Genomic DNA, 22440 nt, shown 5'->3' on the forward strand with positions numbered 1-22440 from the left:
TATTGCATTGATCCACACAGAGATGCTTTGAGCACTCACTAAGGGCAGCCATCTTCACTTTGCAACTTTTTCACTGAGAACATATGTTCACATCAGACCAAAATTTGCAAAGAAAAATTGCAAAAATAAATATAAAATAACATTGCAACCAAGCCAACAATTCTGGCATATAAGGTTTTCTTTTGTCGATTTGTGGATTGGCCGGCTCTATTAGAGAATTTAGAAGTGCTAAATTTTCTCTTTGCCACTGATTGGTAAGTAGTGTCAATCTGATTAGATCTTGCGGTAAAATGTTATTTTATGCAGCTTATTGGCCATACCACTGGCAATTGCACCCGCTAGACCCTCCATAGAGTGGAATATGTGTTGCACATTGCGATCCTCGCCTCGCCAATAATCTTGCGGCAGCGAATCTTCGCTGCAGATTATCAAACGGTATTCGATAGCGGCTAAGCGAAGGCGATACTAGAGACGTTCAAAGGAGCGTAGATCTTCCGAAGAGATATCTACGGCTCCACAAAAAAACACGCCGCCACCATCTGCACTGGATTGTTTTCGTTCGTAAAATGCACTAAGAGTGCCAACATGGTTTGAAAAACTGAAAAATTAAATTTAATTTATATTTAGTACTTGTCAAAATCGACTAACTCATTTTTTCGACTTTTTATACAGCCAACATGGGGTACATAGGGATTTGATAGCCTGATAACCATAACCCTTTATCATCTTTAACAGCTAACATCAACAAGCATATATGCTACGACGGATTCATCAGTTATCAGGCCTGCTAACATCGATGGAAAGTGCGTAAGTACGGCATAGCCGTGTCTGTATACATAGTTGATTGGGGTTGTGATTGGGAGGTTCTCAATTCCGTGTGTTCCGTGTTGGTTCTCTATCTTTCGTATTATTAAGTCATGAATACAACCGTTTAAGTAAAACAAATTAACGTAATGATAAATAAAAGCTCAATAAATCAAGCACTATTGTTAACTAGAGATAATTTTTATAAACAAAATGATATATTATTAAATTACTGTATATCATGGAGAAGAAAACAATGATGTGTTAAACTTTTAATTCTAATTGGGCACTGAATATGCGAGCGTTTGAGATAATGCGAAATGAGTACTGAACCTCTCCCCTAGTATTACACTCTGTCTACACTTTAATTTATGATGACTTACTACCCAGTCGAAGCCAAAGACCTACCCAGCCCTGAACTGAGCTGGCAAGTTAGCTAGACAGAGTAGGCTTAGACCTAAACAATCTAAACTAACAATAATACAACGAACAATAAAATAACAAGAAAAATAAGCTAACAATAATACAACCAAAAAGGAAGGCTGTTCGCCTTCCTACTGGGTGACGCTGATATTCGCTTTGAGGACACCACAGAACATAGCAATCCGTAGATGGAGATTGCAAGGCCGTCGGCCGCAGATGTTTTCCTTCATCCGATACAGCAGATCATCTGCTCGTGGCGTACCAACAGCTGATGTGGCCAGCAAAGCTGTGACGGCGAGCTTTGAGTGGATGGCCGTTAATCCCTCCCTTGTGTGTGGTGAATTTACAGTATAACGAATTTAAAATTCGACCACATTCAAATTTGGATATTGGATTATTATAAATTATTACGGCGTTTTTATAACTTAATATGGCGTTCATATGAATTATTACGGCGTTTATATTAATTGTGACTGGGTTATTACAATGTATACACTGGGTGCCGAATCTAAAAATAAATATAACAAATATTTACCCTATTCTGGAAAACGGCACTTGGTTTAATTACGCCAGTTGGCAAATTCCTGTAGTGGACAACCAGCTACAAGTGGACGGCAAGGTGCAATTATACATTGAAGTATCTTTGTATACTCACAAGTAAGTTATATGCATCTGACTACACCAACCCCTTCACTGATGTATATTTTTCTTAAAGCACATGCACTTATCCACTATTTTACAATCAAGTTCTGCACATAACCTGCCAACAATTTTCTTGCTAACAAAACCAACAACAAAACCTTTTTCGGAATTTTGACAAATAGTCCTACTCAAAAAGGAAATCGCTTGTCTATTTTGGTTTGGACTTAACACGATCAGCTGATCTAGTAATTAATGCTTGCAAGTATCGTAGTCCACCAATAGATGGCGCTATTATTGGAGCTTTCAGACTTATGGATAGTAAAGCTCCACTTCTCAATACAAAACATAACAATACATTTAGTTCCATTTTCTCAGGATACAAAAATAATTTTCTACAACTAAACAAATTAAATAATATAAATTAACTAGGACAATAAACATATACATAAATAAATACACACATAGTGCCGTGGTGCTGGAGTTTTGTTTTTTTCCACTTGGCAAAAACTTTTGCCTACTTTTAGGCCCATCAATAAATGTTGGCGGTCCAAGCGACCACTACACACGGGAAGATCTTTTGGATAAGACGTATGGGTCATACAAAAATGCAAGTGGAACAAGGCAAAGAAATAAACAAAAATTATTAAACCACTCTTAACAAAATCACCCACTGCTGAGTCTACACCTAAAATCTCAAAATCAATTGTTTCTGGGACTGGATTCATGACACTCGCGACGAATAAACCCAATTATGTATATTGGGACGATCCAAATGAGTTGGTTGAATGATTACAACTCTTAATTGCCTCTCAAACAGCTGGAAATACGAATCACACTAATGAAATTACGTCAATAATTGAAGAATTGAGAGAGGCTCAAATTATATACTAAATTCGTTTATAATTGATTGTTAATATTGAAATGAGCTTATAATCATCATGTCTGTTGACAAGTTTGGACGTTATGTAAATGATAAGCAGGCGTTATGTAAATGAAAATACCAGGAAAATAACAGGACTCTACAATGATGATGGAAGTTACAATATGCAAGGAAGACATGTAAAAATGGTCGCTTACCAATTGAGAATGCCGATTTGGTCATCAAAGAATATGTGGATCAAGTTGTAAACGATCTGAGAAATTTTCTAACATCAATGATTTCAAATCATCAAGAAAGCAATGAGAGATTATTATCCGATAAATTGTGTACAGTTGATCAGCGAATAATCAAGACTGAGAAAACTACATCAGATATTCTTGATAAAATTGTACGCTCTCATATTCGAAAGTAATAAATATGTCTAGACGGGGAGTAATTAATGAAATACATGCTCCTTCACGTAAGCATTTTCTTAGACGTAGAGTCATAACAAAGGAATAAACGAATTATGGTAAGCTGACTTGGTTGAAATGGGGAAGTATGCTAACAGTGATAGACACATTCTCAAAAATTTGGATGGGAGAAGCAATAAAGTCTAAAAATGCAAAAGACGTTGCTGAGGCCATGGAGAAAATATTTCAATCAGGGAGAGGATTCCCCAAAAATCTTCAAACAGAAGATGGTAAAGAGTTCTTTAACACTCAATTTAAGATATTAATGAAACGATAAATTATTGTCGAAATTAGTCAGCTATATTGTAGACAACCGATATGAATATATTCCCTGAATTTCAGCATTCAATTTGTTTGTGTTTATTTTAATTATTTACCATTTGCAACATATTATTTCAAAATTAATTGCTAAATTTGTTGTTACTCATAATTCAATTACACTCAAAGAAGAGACAGTCATGGAAAGAATTTCTATGACCAATCTCAGCGAAGCTATGACATAAAATAAAAACAAGTTATATGAGATAATAATATGTATGAATATATACTTTATAGGGTCGGAGATGCCTCCTTCTACCTGTTACATACATTTCCTGACGGCACAAAGTTATAATAAAATAATATAATAATAATATAAAACAAGTAAGAAAGCTACAGTCGAGTGTACTCGACTGTGAGATACCCGATACTCAATTTGAATAAAAGCAATATATTTTGCGGTATTATTCTCAAAATATAACGAATATACTTCAAAAAATACTAAAAATATACCAAGTGGTATATGTGGTATATCGATATAGTACCGCATTCAAAATATACCAAAGACGGCTCAATATACCAGATTGTCAGCCAAAGCAACTAAGACCCTTAGTAAATAGGCGTTTTTGCCCATACAAAAGTATTTCTTTAATAACTTCGACAATTTTTATCTGATCACAACCAAATTTTCAGGAATCATAACTACTATAATTATTTTTGTATATACCAAAATTCGTAACTTTAGCTTTAAAATCACGCTTGTTATTCGATTTTTATGATTTGCGAGGGCGGAAGTAGGCGTGGCAAAAATTTGAAACAAACTTGATCTGCGTGCAAACATAACAAATGCTGTCGAAAATATAGCGAAAATATAGCTCTATCTCTTAAAGTCTCTGAGATCTAGGTGTTCATACGGACGGACGGACAGACACACAGACGGACAGACACACAGACGGACACACACACAGACGGACAGACGGACATGGCTAGATCGTCTCGGCTGTTGACGCTGATCAAGAATATATATACTTTATAGGGTCGGAGATGCCTCCTTCTACCTGTTACATACATTTCCTGTAACAGGAAGAAGTTATAATACCCTTCTACCCTATGGGTAGCGGGTATAAACACACCTAGATCTATCAAATTCAATGACAACTCGAAATGAAGTTTAAATAATATTGTAAAATAACTCAGATACCTTTGCAAACACAATCTTAGTAAGGTTATATAGACGATTGTTTATTCTAGAAAAAAATTCATTCACATTCATTCATTATTCTAAAATTAAAACCTAATACCTAAACTAATACAATGGACATAATACACAACATAGAAAAATTGGAGACGCTATTTACTCTTGTAAAAGGGCAGGTGTGTTTGATGCAATTTTCGATGCTTGCCAATTCGTGTTAAGAACAATGCCAAATCTACCATCTGGAGTTCACAAAATTTTAAGAAAACTTATACGCGATTTAAAAGCTGACCATTCTCCCAGAGCTCTGATGAGGCTTGGGCTAGAATTAAAAGCGCGACGGCACAGGCTTGGTAAGCATCTGATCTAACAGATTACAGCTCGAAGAATAGCTCTGAAATCAATCTTCAATTTAATTAGTATAATTCACACAATTGTTTGTTGTTTCATCATACCATTACCTTTCTGATTAAGCTCAATTTCTATTCAAATCAAAATCAGAGCTCGCAAATAACTGTTGACCGTTTCTCGTTGTCTGCAAATAAGTGTCTTTTCCCGACTCTTTACGAAAAGACTCCATGAGAAACCAATTTATGGGTTCTATTGATGCTGATTCGGATTAGGGTTCGATTCAACTGGATGATGCTTGTCCGGGAAGAACTATAAATAAACAAAATAAAATATTTCAAAAAATATTTACAAAAATGTTCACAACCGACATACTTGAGAAATTGACGAGCATTTTAGTTAAATAGTTTATTTGAACTGACTCTGAGCTCTGGACTCTCTAGACTATACAATCGTCTAGATAACCTTACTAAGATTATGTTTGCAAAGGTATCTGAGTTATTTTACGATATTATTTAAACTTCATATCGAGTTGTAATTTAGATCTAGATTCAATGACAACTCGAAATGAAGCTTAAATAATAATGTACAATAACTCAGATACCTTTGGAATAATTACCTCAATAATTTAGAAGAAACGAAATCATACTCCAGATGCAGGGCACCATGGGCATTCAGCGGTACATCATCGTGTCATCAGGGCGGCTTTCGCAGCCGCTGGCCTGAATTCCGACACTAACACCGATCCACGAGAGCTGAAAGCGTTTGCAATCGCCATCATAGCCGAAATGCTGATTTATAGTGTGACCCCAGTTCGACGGAAGTAAGAAACGAATAGTCATCTTCAGTACATTCTTCTAATCGACGATGCTCATAGTCATTTATGACAGCAGCAACATCTTCAGTTCATTCTTCTTATGGGCGACTATTATCTTTAGTCATTCGATTCGGATTCGGATTAGGGTTCGATTCAACTGGATGATGTTTGTCCGGGAAGAACTATAAATAAAAAATAAAATATTTAAAAAAAATATTTACAAAAATGTTTACAATCGACATACTTGAGAAATTGAGGAGCATTTTACTTAAGTAGTTTTATTTGAACTGAATCTGAGCTCTGCACTCTCTGCAGGGCATCTAGACTATACAACAATTTAATTAGTATAATTATTGTTTCACATCTATTACTATTACAATTTTTATCGAGCTAGATACTGTTGACCTTACTAAGATAAGTATCTTTTTGCAAAGGTATCTGAGTTATTTTTGGCTATTATTTAAACGGCATATGCGTAGTTTGTAGGCGGTGAGCAACGTCCGTTAATTGCAGTTTGAGTTTGAATTGTATGGCGATATCGACGAGTTTGCAGGCTCGCGACATGTGCAAATCGTAACAGCTGTTCGCGATAACATCTGCATTCGATGATTGATGCACTCGATAACAGATGTTAGTATTATTAATTCGATAGCTCAAATCTAATGCTATCGATAATATGCAGTGAGTTGTCAGGATCACTTTAATCCAATCACAATAGTATCATATTAATTTTAATATTGATATCTAGACTTAGATTAATCAAGCAGTATCGATTTTCACGCTTAATCTAGGCTAGACCATCTCTGGTTCAATTCGAAATCAGACAAGTTTGCGGCAGAAAAATATTAAAAATAAATCTGACGGCATCCGTCACAATATTAAATATATTCGTAACCATTATTGGTGATTGTTCGGGAGTGCGCACTTTCCAAAGTGCATTGTTTTGATTTTCTTTGGCCCTCTCGTTGGTTTTACAAGGATATTGTGTGTAATCACGTGGCATTGCGACCACAGTCACAGCACACATCATCTGATCTGCAACTGCAGAGGCCGAACGCCAACAAGGCGAGGCAACAACTTTGCGCACAAAGGAGTTGCCACCATACGCCTAGATATTTGCACTTAAAAGTCACCAGTATAGTGACGCCGAGGACAGCAAGAGGTCGTAGGCGATGCTATGCGTTGCTAAAACATTTCCAGGAGGAATGCAAGCTTCGGATAAACCTTCCTGACAGAGAGCCGGATTAGCATAATGCTGATCGTGGCCACTTCTCGTTACTAGTGTGGAAGTTTCGCCATGCATTGTGAGGCTGCGCTGTTTCGACAAACTCGTTGCTACGACTCGCCTCTATGTGTTGCCGAGAGTGCACCACTCGTCGGCATTGAATTCTTTGCCGCCACATTGTTACTGGAGGCCACTGCTGATGTTGGTGCTGCTCCTGACGCCGCCGATAGTGCTGTTGCACTCACTGCCGCCTTGAAGTTGCCAGTATTCTTTTCTCGTATACAATTTTTCTTGTCCATACAAAATGTTCAACAAAGTAACGTAAATTCAATTAAAATACATTGATCATGTAATTTCTGTTTGTATTTAAATTTGATATTTAGTATTATATTTTAAGTTAGATATAATCCAGTAGTAAGTCCTCAGATGGGTATGGTATGTATATAATACTATATCAAAGCTGTTATATATTGCTAATCCTTTTGAATTCACCCAGCTCATCGCTCATAGTTAAAGGCTTAATATCATTAGCATAAGAATCAGACAGTTGAAATAGAGTACATATCAGCGGCGTCATCACTCTTGCCGTTTGTCTTTATCGTTGCAGTATTTCGTCAGCTTATAACTTAACAGTATTAGGTTGATACTCTGTCTGTTCGCAAATAAATCGGAAATAATTTGTAGTAGCATACTAAGCTCTTTGATTTTTCAGCCGATTTTTATATTCTTTTCAGTATTCTCCAAAATTTGGCATCCTTTTATTATTTTAATTTCCAAAATTTTGCCGATTTTACAAGTTTCAATTTAAAAAATGCATCGAAATGAAGTTTTGTACATAAAATTTAAAGATTGTGACAGATACAATTTTCAAAATTTTGGAATAATAATTTGAAGTCGAAATAAATTTTTTCCTATTTATTTGGGCACCAAAATTACATTTGTTGCTTAAATTTTTTAAATTTTAGAAATTTTGGCGATTTTTACATTTTGGGGCCTGCATCCCGACACCGACCATTACAAATTCTTTAATTTCCAAATTTTTCCGATACTTCTTACCGTTTTATAATTTCTAACCTAACCTGTCTGTTTTTTTGAGAACTCTTCTACTTTATTTATTCTGTCTTCATCTTAATTTACTACTAACAATAAGTTTACGAATCTTCCATAAAATTTATCTAACAATGTGTTTAGAATAATTCCCTCAAGTCGGTCGCTGGGTATAAGTCTATTGCGACAAGACGTGATTGGTACATCAACCTTGTTAGACCTAGATCCAGGTGGTTACAACTCGCAACATAACTTGATCCGTAAAATTATAAAGTTTTCTTCTGTTCTGCGATCACTCTTTGGAAGGTAGAATCATAAGTCTAGTTGTATGGGTTTTCGCTATTGAACGTATCACGGTGCATCATCCTGTAGCATTAGGGCGATCTTCGACTGAGCTCGCTGGATCTATGTCAACATTACTGTTGATCCGATTCCCCATAACTGGGAGCCGTACATCGCATATAGGAGCGTAGCACCGAGTTATACAGCAGGACGCGCATATTCAATTACAGTTCGAAACCGAGCGTTGATAAGCCAATGGAGGCAACTGATTATGGCTTTACACAATTGTTCTCTATCATAACATTAATGTGCCGATTTAATTTAATCTAATAATAATATATATTCATTTGGTATATTTTAATAATTGATTACGAGACAGTAGGGGTATATTACAGCTTGTTTATATTGAAGTCAATGGTTCCTGGTGCATGTGAGTTTCTATTCGAACTGTAATAACTAGATATGTCATTCGTTTCTTGCAAAGTAGAGTGTTGTTTAGCGTTACTCGGCGACGAGTTCTGCCTGCAATAGCAAAACAATGTATGGGTGCTTGCATTTAGTTCGATCACTCTAATTCGGCTATCTGATAGCCATTTTTCAACATCGACAACGATGTGAAGAGCTTTTCTGCGCAGTTGCTTTGCCTCGGGCATTATTTGAGCACATCATTTCTAAGATTTAGCTGTATCATCAGCAAACGTAGATGTTCATATTGGTTTATTTTGTCGGGAGGTCTGCTATGTAGAGGACGTATAGTCAGTTGGCCCTAGCACATATACCTTGAGGAACTCCAGTCAGTGAAATCATCAGATATAGCAGCCCGCATCTCACAACAAATTTTCTGTCGTAAAGGTAAGACTCTAAAAGCTTATGGGTATTGCTGATGGGAGCATTGTCTTGATCTTGCGATGAGACCTTCTAGCCAGTTCTATCAAATGCTTGAGCTGACATCTAAAAATATGGCAGTACAGTACTCTCGTTTTTCGAAAAGCGTTCCGAATTTCTGATGTTATCCGGTTGACCTGCTCAATTGTTCCGTGCTTCTTGCGAAACCCAAATTGGTGTGACAGGATTCCTCGATGAAGACGGAGTGGATGGATTATGCGAGTCAAATTAATCATCTTTTCAAAGAGTTTAGATAAGCATCGGCTGATGTAGTTATTGTATCTCTATACGTGTTGTTCTTGTTGTTGTTGTGCCTGCATTTGCTTGAAGTTTCGTTATAATTGGCTTTTTTCCACTTCTCACTGGATTTAATACTTAAGTTTTTTTGAGAGTGATGAACTGGGTTTTTTCTTAAAATACATTTTATAGTGAAGTTCAAATGAAGTTATGGGAGTTAGGGCGAAGCGAGAGCGCAATAAAGCTTTTGTTTGTTGCTCTCTGTTGAATTCGCCACGCTCGTATGGGAGTTAAGTTAGGCTTAATGTAAAGTAAACTAGAATTAGACAGTTGAAATAGTTGAACATATCACCGCGTCATAACTCTTCCCGTTTGTCTTTATCGTTGGTCCTCTTAGCAAACGTGCTAGCTCTGTCTGCATTGTTCGCAAATAAAGCGGAAATATCGGTGATATCAGAAAAAGCTCTTAGTGATTTTGTCTAGAAGCCGATGTTTATATTGTTTTCAATCTCCAAAATTTGGCCGATTTTTACATTATTTTAATTTCCAAAATTTTGCCGATTTTTAGGTTTTTCAATTTCCAAAATTTTGCCGATTTTTAAATTTTTTGCCTTTTAATAATTTGCCGATTGTGACATTTTTCAATTTCCAAAATTTTGCGATTTTTACATTTTTTCCAATTCCAAATTTTTTCCTATTTTTTGTTCAATTTCCAAAATTTTGGCGATTTTTAAATTTTTAAATTTTTAAAATTTTGCCGATTTTACATTTTTCAATATCCAAAATTTTGCCGATTATTACAAATATTTTAATTTCCAAATTTTTCCGATTTTACGTTTTTAATTTCTACCGTGATTATTTGATGAAGAAAAGAGGAGCTTGTCGAAATAATCCAACAAGGTCAATCTCAATTTTTCACTCATTCAAACAGAAAAACAAAACTTACTGATAACTGAAATCTATTACTTGGTTTAGATCAAGTGGCAAGCATTAAAACAAGCACTTCTTAGTGCATTCAAAATGACAACGAATAGTGCAGAACTTCACAAACAGATGTGTGAAAGAAAAATGAAACGAAGTGAAAGTGTCCTAGAGTTCTTAATGAAGGATCTATCAACGCGCGGAAATATAGATAATGAAGCATAATAGCAATACGTGATAGATGGTATAAGTGATTGAAGTGTTAATAAATCTATTTTATATAATGCCGATAGTTCAAAGAAAAACTAAAAGCGTACGAAAAAAGGAAGGGAAAAGTGAACTATGTAAAAACGATGATTATTCAAAAATACAATTAAAAAGAAGAGTGAGAGAGACGCAAAGGAAAAATATGACGACAAAGATAATAATAATAACGCTATAAAATGCTATAATTGTGGCGGCAAGTAACGTGTTTCCGAGAATTGCGATCATAAGAGCAAGAGATGCTTTTATTGCAGAAGCTTCGAAAGATTGTCAAAATAATAATAACAAAGTCGAAAGTGAGAGTAAGCCTAATATGCGAAAAATTGTGGACGAAGATTCAGTGATGTACAAACGAGTGAGAGTTGAAGATAAGAATTTCGTAGCCTTCTTTGATTCGGGAAGCAAGTACAATATCATGAATGACGTTTCGTACAAAAGTTTGAACAGTTCAGTCTTAAATAAATATTTATTTAATGGGTTTCGGATCTAAAAATAAAATAAAACCAATCGGATTCTTTAAAGGAAAACTATTAATTGAAGGTGACGAATATGAGACAGAATTTCTAGTGGTTACCGTGGTGCTTGTAAAAACGTGATTGTACCCCACGGTTATGCGTCGATTATAGATATAGATTATAGATTATAGATCAATTTCCGTTGCCACTGATTGAGGATAAACTTAACAGATTGCAGGAAGCCAGTTCCGCACTATTGACCTTAAAATGGTTTCTTTCATGTCGATGTTCACCATGACAGCCGAAAATATACATCATCATCGCAAATTTTTGCCGATTTTTACATTTTTTCAATTTTTAAAAATGTTGCCGTTTTTACATTTTTTAGATTACAAAATTTTGCCGATGTTCACATTTTTTCAATTTCCAAAATTTTGCTGATTTTTAGATTTTTCAAATTCCAAAATTTTGCCGATTTTACATTTTTAGATTTCAAAATTTTGTCGATGTTCATATTTTTTCAATTTCCATTTTTTTTTCCGATTTTTACATTTTTTCAATCGGCAAAACTTTACCGATTTTTACATTTTTTCAATTCCCAAAATTTTGCTGATTTTTAGATTTTTTCAAATTCCAAAATTTTGCCGATTTTTATAATTTTTAGATTCCAAAATTTTGCCGATGTTCACATTTTTTCGATTTCCAAAATTTTTCCGATTTTTACATTTTTTCAATTTCCTAAATCTTTCTGATTTTTACATTTTTTCAATTTCCAAAATTTTGCCGATTTTACATCTCTTCAATTTCCAAAATTCTGCCGATTTTTCCATATTTTCAGTTTCCAAAATTTTGCCGATGTTGGCGCATTTGATTGATATTAGTTAAGAGCATGAAGTATCAAATGAAGTTATTAGAATTAAACCGAAGCGAGAGCGCATTAAAGCTTTCGTTTGTTGCTCTCTGAGCGAATTCACCTCGCTTCGCCGCTCTAGTTAAGTTAGGCTTAATGTAACTTAGCATAGAATTATGAAGAAAGTTGAAATTGAGAACTTATCAGCGCGTCATCACTCTTTCCGTTTGTCTTTATCGTTTCGTTTTCGTCGTTTTACAACAACAATCAGGTCTATTCTTTGTGTAAAATTACGAAAATCGAAAAAAATATTTATTGTTGTTGGGAGCAAAAAGACAAGACACTTTGAAGGCTGCTGATGCGCAAATTAAACACGTCTGTTTCGTTTGCTAGTTGCGAAAGGAGAGAGCGACAATTTATTGTTTGCCGGTTATTCCGACATTAGTAGTTAAAGGAAAACAAAAGTTGAGCGAAAGCTTATAACTAAACTGTAACAACTATAGCAAAAGAAGAGCGCAAGATTGAGTCTAAATGTAACTGCTCAGTTAGGCTGAGCAGGCTTACAGTGGGACAAGGCGCTTGATTTAACACCGGCCACCTTGGAATACCCGACGTGGGATTTCAAATCACTGGCAACCGTGCTAATTTATGGATTGGGCGCTTGAATGTGCCAGTGCCAGTTCTAATTTCGGCCACCCGTATTTGGCCGTCTGTTCCTCGGGTTACGCGACCCTTCCAGTTATCCACCGCTGAGGTGGCGTGTTGTCCTCGTGAACCAGTACGAGGCATCCGACCTCCAAGCCGGGCTGTGGAGACTTCCATTTGGTGCGGATTTGGAGGTTGTGGATGTAGTCCTTCGACCACGCGAGCCAAAACCGCTGTCTGAGCGTGGATAACATTTGCCACCGTCGCAAATACGTCAGCTCTTTGTTGGGCCTGTCTGGCACGGATCCTTGCGGCAGCGAACGTATGGCTTGCCCGATTAGAAGATGGCCCGGCGTTAGAGCCTCGCCATCGTTGGGATCGGAGCTGAGTTGAGTGAGAGGCCGCGAGTTGAGGATGGCCTCGACATCTGCCAGATGAGCTCTGACCTCGCTTTGCGCCAGTAACGCGTTGGCGATTTGCCGGACGAGGAGATGCTTTGCGGATTTCACCGCGGCTTCCCACAGCCATCCGAAATGTGGGGCTCGAGGAGGGATGAAGTGCCATTCCATCCCCATCTCCGTCGTGAACAACTGCAGTTTCTCCTGCTGCTTCGAGAACTCCATCTGTAGCTCCTTGAGTAGGTTGTTTGTCCCGACGTTTGATGCAAAACACACAAATACTGCTATATACATTTTAAAGGAGGCCGTCCCCGAATTCTCAAGGAAACATTTATGGGTCCGCAAAATCAACGCCACAAATGTGAAATGGACGTGTAGTAATCAAACGATCAGTTGGTAACTGCCCCATTACTTGTTCCATTAGTTTTGGCTTGTATCGAAAACAAAGAATGCAACCACGAACTATTTGTGTGCATTCTCTTCGAGCATTAATCAGCCAAATTCTTTGCCTTAAGAGCGAAATCATAGTTTTAACACCAGCGTGACAGTTGGTCTGATGCAAGTCTCTTAAATACATTCTGACCAAGGGCGAATTCTTTGACATTAAGATTGGAAACTTGGCATCGTCGTCAATCGGTGCATTTAATAGTCTGCCACCTACGCGGATCAACGAAAGAGATTTTCCTGGCTCAGAGATTTTCTGAATAAATGGAGCGAGAGATTGAACATTTGGTTGAACTAATTGATTTGCTTTTAGTTTTTAAATTCCAAGTTGAATTCGGACCGCTGAACCAATTCAAATAACTTTAACGAGGCAAAATACAACTCCTGTTTACTAAGGGCTGAAGAACAATTTTTAGTTTTTGGCCAGCAAATGAATTTATACACATAGGCAATCACTCGAACCAACCTTTTGTACGAAGAAAAGCGAGCCAGTATAGATGACAGAAAATCAGGGTTGGTAGTTAAACAAACCTGAGCTGATTTTTTGTTTCACTGTTTTTAAATCGGTTGACAATGAAAAATGAGGATTCTTAGGCCACTCACACTGCTCTTCCATTAAGAATAGTGGGCCTTCTAACCATATCGAGTCGACTAATTCATCGATGTCACACCCACGAGAACAAATATCGGCAGGGTTTGACGCAGAAGGCACATGTCTCCATGTAACATCTTGTGTGAGGTATTGTATACTGGATACACGATTTGCTACGAATGTTGCTAGCGAAGAAGGCGACATTCTAATCCAATACAGTGTGATTTCTGAATCTGTCCCAAAATGCACACTGTCGATTCCGCATTTGCCAAGCATTGGCTTGACGTACGACCACAATTGCGCCAGTAAATACGCTGCACACAACTCAAGTCTTGGGATCGACTTGGTTTTAAAGGCGCAACTTTTGCTTTTGATGTAAGCAATTTACATTTCACTTTTCCATTCTGATTAGCTCGTATATATAAACAGCAGCCATAAGCGTGGCTGGAAGCGTCTGCAAATCCATGAATTTGGATCTTGGCTTTGCTGGAATTGGTGTATCGTGGGATGGATACTTTATCAAGGTTTAGTAGATTTTCTTTAAATCTCTCCCATCTCGTATGCATCTGCATAGGGATAGTTTCGTCCCATGCCAGATGATTTTGCCAGAGCTCTTGCAGTAAGATTCTGGCTTTAATACTGATGGGGCTCAGCAAGCCAAGTGGGTCGAACATACGAGCTGTCACAGACAAAACGTTGCGTTTTGTTGGGCTAAGATCGGTGAAGCTGGAATCCAAATGATATCGAAATATATCAGATTTTGGCGTCCACCGCATGCCCAATGTTTTGGTCGAATCTGTGTCGTTGAAACTGAGAACTTTATCAGTTTCATTCCCATTGATTAAAGTAGGGTGGTTGGAGTACCATTTGGCCAATTGGAGACCACCGGAGCTTAGGATATCTGACACTTGGACACAAATCTCCTTCAGCGTATCAGCATCGTCAGCTCCAGTAAGCATGTCATCGACGTAGAAGTCATTGCAGACGACTTTAGCTCCAAGAGGATGTGTTTCCTTATGGCGAACACCAAGTTCGTGAAGGCTTCGTATGGCCAGAAAAGGAGCAGACGCAGTGCCATAAGTAACTGTATTCAGTTGGTAAATTTGAAGCTTTTCTGACGGATTTTCACGCCAGACAATAAGTTGAAACATCCGATCCTTTGGAGACATGCTTACTTGTCTATACATTTTAGTAATATCTGCCGTGAGGGCAAACCGACTAAGTCGAAAGCGAATTAGCGACGAGAAGAGTTCCCTCTGTATAGTTGGCCCCACCATTAGAATATCATTCAATGAATAATTAGAAGTCGTTTTGCACGAAGCGTCGAAAACAACTCGAAGTTTGGTGGTGGCACTATCAGGCCTCAGGACGCACTGATGTGGTATAAAATAGTGTGGTCCTGGTGGAAAATCAACGGGAGACATATGACCAAGTTCTATATATTCTTTCATGAAACTGACATACATTTCCTTTAATGTTGCGTTTCTTGAAACCTTGCGTTCAAGTGAAAGAAACCGACGTTTTGTCGTTTCAAAGGACGAACCAAGTATTTTTGGGTCTGTTTTAAAAGGAAGACTAACTTCTAATCGCCCTGTCGATAGAGTTGTCACTCGGTCAATAAAGTCCTGTTCGCAGGCTCTTTGCTCTGACGAATATTTAGCAGCGCTCGATAAGTCTGGAACTTTTCTAAGTCCCATAGCCTTTCTATCAGCGAGTCAAGTTTTAAATCTTCCGACGAGTACGTCGTTGCACCACATAATGGGTTCTGACTCGGAATACCTTTGCGCCGCCCTGACACAATCCACCCTAGCAGAGTTTTTGTAACAGAGGGCCACTGTCATTCAATTTAATTTGGCCTGTGCACAAAAGGTCGAAAAAGGAATCGGCTCCTAATAGCAAGTCAATTCTCTGCGGCTTGTAGAAATAAGGATCAGCCAGTTCCACGTTAGCCGGTATTTGTAATTGCTTGACTGGAATAAAGCTGTCTGGCTGCTGGTTCAAAATTGATTTTAGCACCCAGAAATCGGCGTCAAACTGATGTTTGTTAACACGAGACACTTCATGTCGGGCTACCAAATTTGACGTTCCTATAGCCGTAACTGTCAGACACTTGTTGGCTCGCGACAACCTTAGAGCTTGGGCAAATTCTTCAGTCATGAAATTGACCTGAGACCCAGAGTCCAACAAAGCCCTGGCCAATTGGAATTGACCGAATCTATCGCGAATTTTCACAGCAGCGGTAGCCAGAATGACATGGTCAATTTCTGCTGTTGGTTTAGCTACGTGCGCTGGATGTGACGATGCTTGGCCGCTCGAGCTACCAGGCTGTTGATGTTGATGCTGGCTCATACTCGTGGTCTGAGGCTGAGCTGACGCATCGAATCTATGCAGCAATGTATTGTGCGATTTAGAACACACTCTGCATTTTGAAGATGTGCAGCTGGATATTCTATGCCCAGACTGCAAGCAGTTTAAACAAAGGTTCTGGGTCTTGGCGAAACTGAATCGTTCTGTAACCGGCAGTGCACTAAAGCCTTGGCAACTGCTTATAAAATGATTCGCGTTACAGAACTGACAACTAGGGTTGCTGGACTTAGACGCTGAATACGACGCTTTGGTAGTCCGTTTGGGACTCGGTTCTGGCTTAGGGCTCGTTCTATATTTCGAGCTTTCCTCAGCTGAAATATGCTGATAGCGCCTATTCAAAACATCGACACAATCAGACCATTGTGGAAGCCTGTCATAGTCGAGCTGTTCTTCATACTTTGATTTGGTTGTATGGTCAACCTTTGACAATACAATATGTATGAGAATCGCGTTGGTGATATCTCGTTCATCACCTAGTGACAACAAATTTTCAAAAATTGCCGAAACCGTATCTATAATGGTCCTCAACCCAGATGCCGAAGGTTTATTCATTGGCGAGATATGAAACAATTGTGCGATCGTTTCGAAGAATATAAGACATTTGTTGTCGTATACACGCCTCAAGTTTTCTAACGCTTTTGGGTAATTTAAACCCGAAACTTGGAACGCCTTTATTGTTCCTAATGCCTCATCAGACAGACATGAAATTAAGTGATTGAACTTTTCAATATTTGATAGCGACCGGTCAGAATCTACAAGACTTTCGAAAAGGCTTATGAACTGCTTGTATTCTGAGTGCTTGCCATTGAACTTTGTTAATCTAAGTAAGTTCATTTTAGGCACACTACTATTAAGAGAAACACCAATGCAAGAACTCAAGAGAATGTTTCTAATGTCAAACTCAACAGTGAGCGTAGCTTCAATGTTAGTTTGAGCGGCGCCGAACAAGCAAAGCAAGAGCGAAAACGTTGTGTTCGAACGAGAGCGAAGATGATCGACCAAAGCGAGAGCGAAACTTATTAAGCAAGCGAGAGCGAAGATGATCGAACAAAGCGAGAGCGAAACTTATAAGGCAAGCGAGAGCGAAGATTACCAAATAAAGAGAGCGAAAAATAACTGAAACTATGCGCGGGTGCTGTTATTGCTCAATGTAATATAAAGAACCTGAAAGCATAATCATAAAGTTGCGAGGGGTTCGAATGTTTCGGCACTTGGATTTATTTCACTTATGTGTGTTGCATCAATTGTTCACTACAATTCAATAATCAGTGTCAGGCAACTGGACTCTTGTTTAATACAAGATATAACAGTCTGAACTGGGAAACAATCACAATGAATGTCACCAGGTCAAAGTTATTAACAAAGTTTTCCAGTTGTTGACACTGTTACCTGTTCATCAGAAGAGCTGTTGACTTCTGATTGATCCATAAATCAACAAAAGGCCAGCAACGAAACAACGCAAACGAATATGTTTTTAATTATCTGCACTCAGCTGCCAACAAGGTGTGAAATTAATTAAACTTATCAAGTTGCAATAATTGAATTTTCTTTATGTTTAATTAACAAAATCAACAAAGTCTTTAACTTGTAGTGAGCCTGCTCGGGCGCCATGTAAAATTACGAAAATCGAAAAAATATATTTGTTGTTGTTGGGAGCAATAAAGATGATGTGTTTTAACACTTTGAAGGCTGCTGATGCGCAAATTCGTATTGATTATCGATATTTATTTAAGTAAGCAAATACGTCTAATTCGCTTTTGCTAGTTGCGAAAGGAGAGAGCGACAATTTATTGTTGTTGAACGCGGTTATTCCGACATATAGTAAATGAGGAAAGGAAAACAAAAGTTGAGCGAAAGCTTATAACTAAAATGCAACAACTGTAGCGGAAAGTATTCCGAATTTAAAATTTCATAAAAGAGCGCAAGATTGAGAGAAATTCAATAAATGTAACTGCTCAGTTAGGCTGAGCAGGCTGAAAAGACTATATGACAATGATTGTCTGATATTTAATGAAAATATCACTGCTCTTTTCATTTGCCAAAGATTTCGCAGCCCTCCGTTTCAGCGTTGCGAAACTTGATTGGCACTGTCTCTGCGATATACGGATCTTTGTTGTCGATAGGTGATGATAAGAAGATTGCAAATGCAATCCTTATTCACCAAAGCTGATGCAATGACAAAGAAGAAGTGGGATGAGCAGCTAGATTACACGAAGATTCCATTATGGGTGAGTGTGAAACTGTGCTTAATCGTCGATATCAGCACTTATCAGCTGACAATTCGACAAAGTCCGATAGTCAAGACGTTTCCACTAAACAGCTTGATAAAAGCTCGTTTTCGTGTACGACGCTAAAAGATAAGATTGATCAAAAGACCCAAATATGCGTATATTGCAATTCCGAAGATCATTCCATCATGAGTTGCTCGATGTTTGCTGCCTTGGCAGTTAAACAGAGATTTGACTACCGGAAAACATCTGCATTATGCATAAATTGTCTTCGGAAGGGTCACACTGTCGCCAAATGTAAGGCAAAAAGTGTCGTGTGTAGCCGTTCACATCATACGTCGCTGCACATATATTCTGCGACTACAAATAGTAGAGTACCACCCTCGAGTCTCTCCGCTGTTGAGCCTGATCGTCCATCCACTTCGCATGCGATGCATGCGACCGTGTCGGATAAAGTGATCCTGACCACAGCAGTCATCAAAATAAAGACGAATTCAGGCGATTTCGTCTTAGGACGAGCTTTGCTTGACTCTGGGTCACAAATTAATTTTGTGACTGAGGAACTAGCTCAGCGGCTGCATTTGCGTAGAGAAGACTCGTGCATCAGCTTGCTTGGCATTGGTGAATCCAATTCTCAAGTTAAGAAAAGATACACACAATGGTGAAGTCGCGAGTTGGCTGCAATGAATATGCGATCGATTTATGGATCCTCAAATCGATCTCAGGTTATCAGCCAGATCACACTGTAAATGTCAGTGACTGGAAGATACCTGACAATATTCAGCTAGCGGAACCCTATTTCTTCAAACCGCAGAAAATTTATCTTATCGGCGCTGAAACATTCTTTTCTTATTGTCCGTTGGCCAAATCAAGCAAGGTCCAGAGTGTCCAATCCTCCAAAAGACTAGCCTTGGTTGGATTGTCTCGGGGCGGTACACTCCTGGTGAAAAATCTCACCAGGAGATGACTGTCAATCTGAGCTATCAGGAAGAAAATTTGAGCTCGATTGACAACACCTTGCTGAAGTTTTGGACTGTCGAAGATGTGCGCTCTCCTTCAAAGTCCTTTTCGCTGAACAACAAAGTTGTGAAGATCATTTCTAAATAATGTGTAAAGATTGCCGTCTGGTCGTTTGAAAGTAAGACTGCCGTTTAAATCAGATTCGCACCAGCTTGGGTGCTCATTTGAAGTTGCTAAACAGCGGTTTTGTCGCTTGAAAAATGCTTAACTCGAGATCGAGTTAAAGCGAATGTACTTGGAATTTATGGAAGAATATGTAGAGATGGGCCACATGACCGAAGTGAGTCACGTCCTTCCAAGTACTCCACACTATGTTATTCCGCACCAATGTGTATTACGATCCTAAAGCACTTCGACAAACCTGAGGGTCGTATTTGATGCTTCGTGTCGCACTTCGACACATAAGGCGTTGAATGACATTCTTATGGTCGGGCCGACCATTCAAGAAAGCTGTTTTCGACTCTGCTTCGTTTTCGATTGCATAAATACGCATTAACGGCCGACATCAAAAGATGTACCGCCAAGTTATGGTGCACGAGGCAGATCGAAACTATCAGCTCGTAGTGTGGAGAAAAGACCCATCAGACTCGTTGAGATTATTCAGATTAAATACTGTAACATATGGCACTGCGCCAGCGCCATTTCTTGGCCATCGGTGTTTGATCTAGCTGAGCGAGATTGCGAAATCCTCGCATCCCATGACAGCTGAGGTTATCAGACAAAATTTCTACGTTGACGATATGTTGACTGGTGTCCCATGCGTTGAGGACCTGAAAACAATTAAGTCTGAAGTGTCGCAGATACTGCTAGGAGCAGGTTTTGAACTTGCGAAGTCGTTCTCGAATGCTCCTGGGTTCTCCGCATCAGACAGTACCCCAAAGCCGATAACGATCTCCGAGACTGACGCAACAAAGACTCTAGGTGAGATTTGGTTGCCAAATGAAGACGTGTTCCAATTCCGGAGCGACGATTCATTCATGGGTCTTAAAGCGACAAAACGGAACATTCTCTCGGTGACATCGCGGTTATTCGATCCGCTTGGCCTATTGAGTCTCTTAACTATAAAAGAAAAGATACTGCTTCAAGAGCTCTGGCTTCAAAAGTTGGAGTGGGACGAATCCATACCATTGAGTTTGGATACATCGTGGCAGCAATTGAAGTCAAATTTGACACAATTGCAAAACATAAAAGTGCCACGATATTTGTTCACAGAGCCTACGTCACCGATAGAGATACATAGCTTCGCCGACGCCTCAATAAAAGCGTACGGGGCGCGTATTTACGTTCGTACGCATACTGCAGAAGGTTGTAAAGTATCATTACTAACCTCAAAGTCAAAAGTAGCTCCCCTCAAGACTCTTCCTAGACTTGAGTTGTGTGCAGCTCACCTTCTTGCAGAACTCTGCCACCGCATCCGAAGGCTGATCCGATCACCAATTGAACGGACGGTTCTTTGGTCAGATTCGGAAATTACTCTTCATTGGATCCGGTCACATCCTTCTACTCTCGCGACATTCGTGTCGAATCGAGTTGCCGAGATTCAAGAGCGGTCAGAGAGCGTGGAATGGCGTCATGCTCCAACTAACCAGAACCCCGAAGACATTGTATCGAGAGGTTGCGATGTGTCTGAACTGTGCGAGTCAATGTGGTTTAGTGATCCGTCATTCTTAAAGGAACCACACGACGCATGGCCAGTTGTAACGAACACTTTTAGGGCGTCATCTTATTATGAGACAAGTGGGCAGCAAACTGGAAGCATACTCAGCCTACATTGTCGACTAAAGCTCAGGGGAAAGTGGGGTGGGTCTTTTGCCACCTAGTAAGCTGCCGTGCCACACAGATAAAAGAAAGTAGACAGAGTTACGATGGGAACAGACAGGATAGGCTATCAACCGATAGACCGGTTAAGAAGTATATGCATTCAATATATAAATATGAAGAACGAAGATGGTTATGCTCTTCTTCTTTACCCTCCCAACCTGTAAAAGCTTCTGGCTCTATGCCTTTACCCAAATTAAGCAACAACAAGTAATATCTGTTGGCGCATTTGCTAATTATTAGTTAAGAGCATGAAGTACCAAATGAAGTTGTTAGAATTATGGCGAAGCGAGAGCGCAATAAAGCTTTCGTTTGTTGCTCTCTGAGCGAATTCTCCTCGCTTCGCCACTCTAGTTAAGTTAGGCTTAATGTAACTTAGCATAGAAATAAAGACATTTACTCCGTTTTCGTTTTCGTCGTTTGTAACAACAACAATTAGGTCCAGTCTTTGTGTTCGCGAATAAAGCGGAATTATAATTGCAAAAACTCTTGTGATTTTTCATGGCGCCCCCGGTTGGACACTAATTGTTGTTGAACGCGAATGATTGAAAAACAGAAAACAAAAACAAAACAAATTCGCGCCGGTCGTTTTAAAATATAATAAACATAAACAAACAATTGACTTTGTGCCAGTGCTGTGATCCACTTGTGTTTGTGTCATCGGTGGAATTTTCTGCATCATCGCTGGAGGATACCCTGCACCTGCAGAAAACACACAGAGGAAGGTGGCTGGGATCATTAAAGATCGCCAATTCCAGGTACTGTGCGAAAAATTGAAAGTAAATAACTGAATTGGTTGCCAAGTTGCAAGATTCTAGTGACGCTTTCAATTCTTGGCACATACGTAATAGTAGAGCATTTGTTTTAAATTTTATATTTTTAATTTAAAAAGAGAACCGCTTAGGCAGAATATTGTTTTGTTTTCTAAGTGAAAGTGACTAGG

The 22440-nt window shown here is 38.7% G+C and overlaps 1 protein-coding gene and 1 long non-coding RNA gene across 6 annotated transcripts; both read right to left on the minus strand.

Moving 5' to 3' along the window:
* Positions 1–4785: 4785 nt before the first annotated feature.
* LOC132798108 (uncharacterized) lies at positions 4786–6130 on the minus strand. 5 transcript variants are annotated; one of them, XR_009633898.1, is made up of 5 exons: positions 6064–6130; positions 5622–6001; positions 5378–5471; positions 5116–5314; positions 4786–5048 (listed from the first exon to the last, which is right to left on the minus strand). It is a non-coding gene; the product is annotated as an uncharacterized LOC132798108 (long non-coding RNA). The 5 variants fall into 5 exon arrangements; XR_009633899.1 differs by having other exon boundaries at positions 4786–5059; XR_009633901.1 differs by having other exon boundaries at positions 4792–4889.
* A 6577-nt stretch (positions 6131–12707) lies between these two features.
* On the minus strand, positions 12708–13253 carry LOC132798109 (uncharacterized). Its single transcript, XM_060809827.1, has one exon. The coding sequence runs from the start codon at positions 13251–13253 to the stop codon at positions 12708–12710; it is 546 nt and encodes a 181-aa protein (XP_060665810.1).
* Positions 13254–22440: the final 9187 nt, after the last annotated feature.

This window comes from Drosophila nasuta, unplaced genomic scaffold (genome assembly GCF_023558535.2).
Source record: "Drosophila nasuta strain 15112-1781.00 unplaced genomic scaffold, ASM2355853v1 ctg98_pilon, whole genome shotgun sequence".
In the NCBI taxonomy this organism is placed as follows: Eukaryota; Metazoa; Arthropoda; class Insecta; order Diptera; family Drosophilidae; genus Drosophila; species Drosophila nasuta.

Bases quoted from the DNA above. Each gene is read 5' to 3' on its own strand.
- LOC132798109 (XM_060809827.1), bottom strand. From the start codon at position 13,253: ATGGAGTTCTCGAAGCAGCAGGAGAAACTGCAGTTGTTCACGACGGAG.